The sequence below is a fragment of the Hypomesus nipponensis genome, chromosome 9 (assembly GCF_054491055.1).
Source record: "Hypomesus nipponensis isolate SF chromosome 9, ASM5449105v1, whole genome shotgun sequence".
Lineage (NCBI taxonomy): Eukaryota > Metazoa > Chordata > Actinopteri > Osmeriformes > Osmeridae > Hypomesus > Hypomesus nipponensis.
The window spans coordinates 17,421,129-17,430,000 of record NC_140369.1 but is presented as its reverse complement, the minus strand read 5'-3'; the positions used below and the strand labels follow the sequence as shown (position 1 = coordinate 17,430,000).

The 8,872-nt window shown below is 51.0% G+C and overlaps 1 protein-coding gene across 1 annotated transcript in view; it reads right to left on the bottom strand.

The window, feature by feature from the left end:
• The window catches only part of cacna2d2a (calcium channel, voltage-dependent, alpha 2/delta subunit 2a), a 106,190-nt gene that overhangs the window by 74,780 nt on the left and 22,538 nt on the right, over positions 1-8,872 (bottom strand). Inside the window, exon 3 of the mRNA XM_084704538.1 lies at positions 4,721-4,837. Coding sequence (XP_084560664.1) covers positions 4,721-4,837 — 117 coding nt within the window. The remainder of the gene's footprint in view (positions 1-4,720; positions 4,838-8,872) is intronic.

The window sequence follows — 8,872 nt, the reverse complement described above, 5'->3', positions numbered from 1 at the left end:
ACCAACAGTCGACTCATCTGCAAAAAACGCACACAAAGGGCTACTGCACTCCATGGCACAGTGTGGTGTCATTGTGTTTTTATTTTGATTTTTTTATGGTCGTGGCCCTTTAAAAAAGACAGAGGGCTAAATTTAGCTGTTTGCAATTGGTGATTTGTACCGGGTGCCTGTCCAATTAAAGCGAGTCGCTGAGGCGTCTGAGAACGCGCTGGGACGCCGACTCGAGTCGCACACACCAGCACAGACTCGGAGGAACAGAGACGAGATTCCCTTTGCGTGCGTGGAGCCGTGCAGCCTGTGTTGCACAGCACGCACGCACACACACATACAGTACACACACACACATCAGACCAGCACGTGACGCGGCTACGCGGAAGGCGTGTTTTTTTCGCGCGCACGCATCTCAAACTGGCACGCGCGTGTGCGGTGAGTGAGTCCGTGTCCCAGTGAATTATTCACGGCGGTAACAGGATGTGGGATGACACAGCCGCCCGACCGTCCTCCCCGCACCCCTGGCCTGTCGCTCCGTGTCGTCTTGGTTTCCATGGTCAGGGTGAAAACAGAGACATGCACGCGGTGACTGATTCGTTCTGTCAAGCGCACTTTGGCCATCCCTGCACAGTGTCCAGTCAAAGCTCTTCCACTCGAACACAATTCCAATCCTTATGACTGCACCGTCCCAAGTCATCTCTGTCCTCCCAGCCGGAAACCCACCCACCCCCACACCCCCCACACCTCCCAATCTTCCAGCTCCTCAAAACACCCACACCCCCCCCTCCCTTCTTCCTCTGCCCAAAAAGGCTTCAGCACAGCCATCCTGCTCTGGGTCCACTGTGGGCAGTGTTTGGCCCACTGCCAGTATTCCCCTTCTTGAGAGCAGGCAGGACCGGAAGCCCACAAGCCCTGAAAGGGATCTACCTCGAAGCCATAGGTGAGCTATAGCATGAGAGAGCCAACTAACTCGGCCTCTGTTCCCCTCTCCCCTCTCCCCCTCGCCCCGGTCACGTCGGGTCTGGGTGAGGAGACACGCGGTGGCGGTCGCCCAGAGACCCCCGTGCACAATGTGTGCTTAACCACAGCAGGCCAGAGGCGGAGGGGCGACCCAGGGAAATAGCACCGGAGCGCCTCAGAGATCTGTGTTATTGGATGAGGACCACCCTTAGTCTTCTTTACTTGGTCACTCCCCTCTGTGAAATCCAAACTTGCGTGTTGACCATGGCAGTTAAGGCTGCTATCGGTGATGTAACGTGATCTGTGTCTCCTCTCCTATGGCCTGGGAGAGCACCATCCCCCCCCCCCCCCCCCCTGTGTTATTGGATGAGGACCACCCTTAGTCTTCTTTACTTGGTCACTCCCCTCTGTGAAATCCAAACTCGCGTGTTGACTATGGCAGTTAAGGCTGCTATCGGTGATGTAACGTGATCTGTGTCTCCTCTCCTATGGCCTGGGAGAGCACCATCCCCCCCCCCCCCCCCACCCCCGTCTGATCGACAGCCTGCGCGGGCCCTGGCCGACTGCTGCTGACTGACAGGCTGCTTCACAGAGGCGCGGAAGGCTAACTCATCTCCAGCTGGCTACGTGGCGCCGAGCGGGGCCCCACTCCAAAGACACGCGGAAGAAAGGAGACACACATCAGTCGGACGAGAATCCCTTCTTGCCAGCGCGCGACAGGTTACATCGGGGGGCTCTCTGTTCTGTTTGCAAAGCTGCGTTAAAAGGCCTGTCAGACAACCGCACTCGCAAAGTCGTGTCGGTTTTAGTCTCCTTCTGGTGGGGTGTCTGACACATTCAGATAGCGCACGCACACGCGCACACGCACGAGCACTCAAGAACTCTACTATCCCGGCGTATCAGTGTCCCCCCCCCCACTTCTGAGATAGCACCCTCTATCAGCGTTTTTTTTTTCTCTTCTTCCTATTTCGCAGGAGATGAATAGTAGAGGCCCTGGCTCTGCTGGCTAGCAGAACCAGACGAGTCTACTTAGGTTCTACCTCATTACACCAGACTGGAGGTGCTCCTGGAATCACTGAGGAGCTCATTAGAACGGCTAAGTGGGGGGGGGGAAGTGACGCACGATTCTTGACTAGACCACTCAAAGTCTTGCTGGGAATGCTGCTGATATACGCTGAACACTGCCAAGATGTCTGTGGATGACAGAAAGAAACAGAGAGAGAGACAGAGAGAGAGACAGAGAAACCGAGACAGAGAAACCGAGACAGAGAGACAGAGAGACAGAGAGACAGAGAGACAGAGAGAGAGACAGAGAGAGAAACCGAGAGAGAGAGAGAGAGAGAGAGAGAGAGAGAGAGACAAAGGGAGACAGACAGATACTGTAAATACGGATACTTCTCTACTGTAGTCTGTGTCGAACAGAGTCACGAGGGAAGGAAGCATAATGAATGTTCTCGTTCTAACCCTCAGGTTTCACGAGGGTAAGACAGGCTTTTACGTTTCAGAGAGCTCAGTCAGTTCCGTGAGGTCGTTTCCATGTCGATGTCGGGAGCTGTGCATTTACAGTCTCTTTGCATTAGTTCATCAGTAGAATAAATATGCTCGGCAATGTGACCACCCCAGGGAGGAGTTAATGAATGAGAATGTTCCAAAATAAAATGTCCTGCTATTTGTAGCGCACACACACTGATTACGGTGCCGAATTTAACGTTTTCCAAATGCAGGGGATTGAACATTTATAGATAAATAACCATTACAGGAAGTGGGGGGAAGGGGGGGGGAGTCAAAATGGACTGGAACGGTAAACAGCTTCAACAGCTGGAACCTGAATGAGTTTGAGGCTTCCTTATCTGCAACCTGTATTAGGAGTCTGGTTCCACATCACACTGTCTGTATCAACAACCACTGACTTGGTTCAGCTAAGGTCTTTCATTTTTAGTTGACTGACATCATTTATTATCACCTGGCCAAATGAAAGCAAATAAGGTACAAAACCTATTTTTATGTGTCTTGTGACTAAACTAACTAAACTAAAATTACTCACCAATTCACACCCACGGCTTTTTCTTCAACTTTTTTACTACTCTCTCTCTCTCTCTCTCTCTCCCCCTCTCTCTCTTCCCACTATATTTTTCTTGCCTCCATCCTCCTTCCTTTCTCCTTGTTGCTGCTCATTTTGAAAATCTATGAATTTCTGAACATCATTTTCCTGGCTCTTCTCAAGCCCAGGGGTGACATTTCCATTCCGGCTCTTCCCTTTTTTCAGCTCATTTCCTCCCTCCTGAGTGAGCCGCAGAGACAGGATGTGAGGCGACAGTGTGGTCCAATGGGGTTAGGGGAGAGGGGGAGGGAGACGGTGAGGAGAGAGAAGGGATAGACGGGGAGAGGGGAGGAGGGAGAGGGGTGGGCAGAGCACTGAGCTCACAGGGCACCCCTGCCAAAACAGGGGGGGCGGAGGGTCGGTGCCAGTTCAAATCCAATCCCACGCATGACCACGGGAAACATAACAATACCTCCCCCCTCCAAGGAGCCGTGCACGAGAATGAGCCATGCCCCCACTCTTTAAGCGAGTGTGCCGCTCCAGGTGAACATGCCCGTTCATATAAGAGTCCGCGCTGTTTAAAGATACGCACGTCTGTCCCTTCAAGGAACTGTGCTGGTGAAAACAGCAGCACTCTTTGCCTTGAGGGGCCCTCTCAGGCCGGCACACAGGGGAGGAGGGGCGAGTACAGCCCCCCTCATCCCCCTTTCAGAGCCCCCTCATCCCCCTTTCTGAGCAGTATGGCTCAGTGGCTTCACTCTGCCTTTGGGCTTTGGGTCTCCTCTGAGTGCATCTCCTCACTGTCAGTGTGTGTGTGTGTGTGTGTGTGTGTGTGTGTGTGTGTGTGTGTGTGTGTGTGTGTATGTAGGTGTGTGTGTGTGTGTAGGTGTGTATGTGTGTGTGTGTGTGTGTGTGTGTGCACCTCTATGCGTGAAGTGGCACTGTGTGAAAATGTGATTTTCAATCATGGGGAATGAGGTAAATGGCCAAATTGATTAAAAGCACATCACCTGCAAGTATTATGGAGAATCCGTTTCTAAAAAGAAATGACTTGAGAGGGTTCTCAGTGCGCTGTAGATTTGGAGGGAGCGCTGATTTAAGCAAAGCTAACTTATTAACTGCTTTGTTAGAGAACCTAATAAAGCGGGGGGGGGCATCAATATTTTGTTTTCAGAAATCCAATCTTTTTCCCCCTGATTACTTCAAACACCGAAGCCTTCATGCTCCTCTACATTATGAACGGATTTGGAAAATGGCCCAAGTTTTCCTTCCCCCTGCCTCATGAAGTGATCTCTCACTGCGGATGAGAAAGCACAACCAGCCAGACGGCTGCGAGCTGATTGGTTCCCACCGGGGAAGGGAATAAACTGGAAGATATGGTCCTCCCTTCAAAGGTGATATCAATTCTCACCGAGGGACAACGTTTTACAACCTCCCGTGTTCCTCACACGCTCGTCACCATTCCCACTGGATCTATCCGCCCTCCGGCATGTTCTCTTGGTTTTGATTGGTCGTTGAACTCAAACCTCCCCCTCATCGACAATGGGATGTATAGAAACGTTCCTGAAGCGCACAGGTGAGACCCTGTCCACCAGGAGTCATGTACCGTCCATACGTGTCCATGAAGCAATACGACACGTCTGGGGGACAGTACCGCTCAGTAGGTAAATCCCTCAACCAGCCAATCAACGGAGATGGTGGAGGACAGGTGCAGTGACATGATCTCACCTCCAGGGCTCTCCTCTTGCTGCTGAGCAGCTTGGCGATGTCTCGGGCCACCCTCTCCACCAGGTCTTTGGGGTTGTTCTTCTTGATGTCAAACTGGCTCTTCTTCTCGTTGTAGATCTGGAGAGAGATGGAGGGAGGGAGAGAGAGAGAGAGAGAGAGAGAGAGAGAGAGAGAGAGAGAGAGAGAGAGAGAGAGAGAGAGAGAGAGAGAGAGAGAGAGAGAGAGAGAGAGAGAGAGAGAGAGAGAGAGAGAGAGAGAGAGAGAGAGAGAGAAAAACAGGGGGACAGGTTAGATGTGACTTCATAGCGCTCCCATCCATTTGATCTGAGCAGGGGTCATTTGGGATCCGCAATGACTTCTGGCTTTCATGACAGTGACCTCTCAGCGGAGAGAGTCATCCACCCTGCATACAGCTGGCTCGTTAACACATGACCAGAGAAGCACACCCAGCTGGCCACTTGACTCCCGGCCCGGAGCACACTTAGTAAACCATCTTCAGGGCTGAACAGAGAACTTACTTACTCTCACCCTATTAGAGGCCAGGAGAAACACTGGCAGGAGAAAGACAGAGCACGATATAGAGATGAAGAGAGAGATGTATGCTTTACCATAGATAGACAGATAGAGATATCGAGAGAGAGAGAGAGAGAGAGAGAGAGAGAGAGAGAGAGAGAGAGAGAGGGATGTAAATAGTGAGGGAAAGACAGACACAGATTAAAAGACTGTGAGAGAGAGAATGTGATAGACAGAATGTGATAGACAGAGTGAGACAGAAAGACCATGAGAGAGAGAGAGAGAGAGAGAGAGAGAGAGAGAGAGAGAGAGAGAGAGAGAGAGAGAGAGAGAGAGAGAGAGAGAGGGATAGAGAGAGAGAGAGAGAGAGAGAGAGAGAGAGAGAGAGAGAGAGAGGGGGATAGAGAGAGAGAGAGAGAGAGAGAGAGAGAGAGGGATAGAGAGAGAGAGAGAGAGAGAGAGAGAGAGAGAGGGATAGAGAGAGAGAGAGAGAGAGAGAGAGAGAGAGAGAGAGAGAGAGAGAGAGAGAGAGAGAGAGAGGGGGGGGATGCAGAGAGAGAGAGAGAGAGGGAAGAGAGGCATCGTGACATCTGTTTGGACCATAGAGGGATGTACTTGGAAGATTAGCCTACTCTCCCAGAATCCTCCACCTGACTCAGCAGTCCTGATTCTCTGGCAGACAGGAAGTGGTCCACGCAGCAGAGCAAAGCACCTTCCCCTGGAGGGTTTCTGCTTATACACTCCAGCCCCGGCCCCTCTCAGCACAAACAGGCTCTCAATACCGCCAGGCCTGCTACTGGATGAACCTGTACTAGTTAGACCGGCTCATACCGCAGCCAAACCACAGCCCTCACTGATCCCTTTACATGCACCACCTTGATGGGCATGGCAAAATCAAGACCAATCAGAACTCGGATTTACGTCCCATTGTGCTGGCCGAAATGGTTTGGCGGGATAAGACAGATCTGGCCCTGATATGAGCTATTCTTTGTCCGAGATTGATGCGTTTGGTGTGCAGCATTGAGATGGGGAAAATGTCGGCGTCCATCACCCGTGATCCATCTCTGTCAGGCTGTAGGCTGGGCAGACAGCCAGAGACGGCCTCCCTCTCCAACAGGCCATGCCAACGAAACACTCTTACTAGATTGCCTGGTGTCTGGTTGTAGCTTGTCCTCTGAGGAATCACTGTTTGATTACACACACACAGCTTGTCAAGGTGACATATGCTGCAGCACGAGTGGCGAAATCAAACAGAAGTAGACTTCATTAATATGATAGTGGGGAGAAAAGAAAGACAGGTGGCTTTATTTTTCCAGCTGTTTTTTGGGGTGTCTTTCATTTCGTGCTTCAATGACCCGCCCTGAAGAAGTCATTAGCCCACAGTGTATACAGAAATAAACAAGTATGCAGGCTTAAAACACACACACACAAGTACACACAAACACACACGCATAAGCCTGAACGTGTTAGTCCCCACTGCAGAATGAGGTGGACCTCAAAGCCACAGACGAATAATCTGGTGACACTGACACCCACACAGAGATACACGTGCCGTTTGAGGAGGCTTTTCTCAAGGTGGAAGAAGCCATTAACGGAATCTTATTAAACCATAAAACAAGAGGGAGGTTCGCTCCGCTCCATTGACAGACTACAAACCCCTGACTCTTTTAATGGATGCATTTTTTTTCCAAGTCAATTTGAAAAACCATGTCAAATTTGTTTGAAAATCAATATTCATCTCACTACAATTCCGAGGATTCTGTGCGTGTGCTTCTCGCTGGCTCGATTATCCCGCCAACTGGGCCGCCTAACAGCCGCTGCGTGAAGCTGAAACGTGGCAGGTGTGCGGCTCAGGCTCCAAGGACATGCAGTGTCGACTGTTAAAAATGAAATAGATAGAAATATATAAACTTGACAAATAAACGGAAAGATACAGACGGGTTCGCCGCCTAGCGTTTGTTGAAAACAACATGATCAAGACTCAGAAACAAGCTGCCGCGTAACAGCATTTCACAAGAAACAAACTGAACATATCCTTTGTCACGTTGCCATGGGAAAAGAGTCAAGGATACGTTTCCTGTCATGTGAGGAGGCCATCAAGAACTATATGGGTGGATTGGCTTCGTAACCATCACTATTGGATTAGATACCTAGCTATACATAGTCTGTCTTTCAGCAACTCATGTTAATAAGCCATCTACCCACATCACTAATGGGCTTTACGGCCAGCTATCTGTTAAAGTGGCTAACGGACAAGGTTATTGACTTAATAGTTATTGGATGACGAATAGGGAAATGTACAACAGAAAGCACATTCTGTTCCACTAGAAAAAGGAGTCACTAGTCACAGTCTGAAAAACCGAGGGCACAAGGCAGTGCACTCGTTCTTCTGCCGTGCAGTGGTGCTCAGTGGTCCTGCCTCGCGCTGGGAGACTCGTCTCCTGCAGGCTCCCTCTCCAGGTGAGGAGATGATCCAGGGCACAGACCATGCCACTCACAGGAAGTTCTCTTTTGGGAGGGTGCGTCCATGAAGCTAGGCGGCGCCAGGGCCTCGCTAGCTCCCCCTTCTGGTGGATGAGCAAACATCGTGTACACTCCAATGCCCGTTAGCAACGGCTTACGTAAGTCCCGCCATTTTTACATACAAGCACGACACGCGTGTGTTTTCCACATCTTTCAGCATTCCTATCGCTATGATAACCAACAGGCTTATGAGAAGCCCCATAGCCCCATGGGGGGTCAGATGGCTGAGCGGTTAGGGAATCGGGCTACCAATCAGAAGGTTGCCGGTTCGATTCCCCGGGCGTACTAAATGAAGTTGTGTCCTTGGGCTAGGGACTTCACCCTACTTGCCTCGGGGGAATGTCCCTGTATTTACTGCTTGTCATTCTGGATAACAAAAGCTAGCTGCCATTGCACGGGGCCCCGCTGCCCAGACGGATGACACTGTGAGCCGAGCGGTCACGGTCATTACAGCCCGCGCTGGCGTGGCCAGATAAAGCCCTCGGACCTCTCTGGTAGGGGGATTCTGCGGGCCTGTCAACCAGAGAGCCTTCTGACAAACAGGGGGCTGTCTATTAGGCCGTTGCCATGCCGTTTGATTGACAGCACACGGTCATACTGCCAGTGATGGACTTGAGGAGCATCGAATCCCCTCCTCACTGGGGGAGTGAGATGAGTGGCCAGGGCTGCGGAGCCACGAGCACATCAGCCCTACCGACACCAGATTCCACAGCTTTGGAGGACTGGTTCAGAACAGTGGGCTCTGTAAGAGCAGTGATCTGATTGGAGCTTCCCCTCCATGCCAGCACAGGAATGCCGTGTTGGCTTGGAATGCGCCGCATTCAGAGGGCCAACCGTTATGGAGATTTAGCGGCGATTGAATTGTCCACATACATGTATGCAAAGTATGAAGTGAGATCCATCGTTTTGTATTTTATTTATGTCGTCTAGTCTACACATATGTGGGCCTTATTCCTTCGTTCCCTTGCAGCTGATCTCAACTGGCGTGTTTTTGGCCACAAGCAAACAGAAATAGATGAGGTTCCTTCAATGGCGAGTATTACTGTAGCAGTCTCTTCCGATCCACCGAGAAACTGCTTTGCAGAACTGACTGACCCATACTGTCGGTGACTAGGA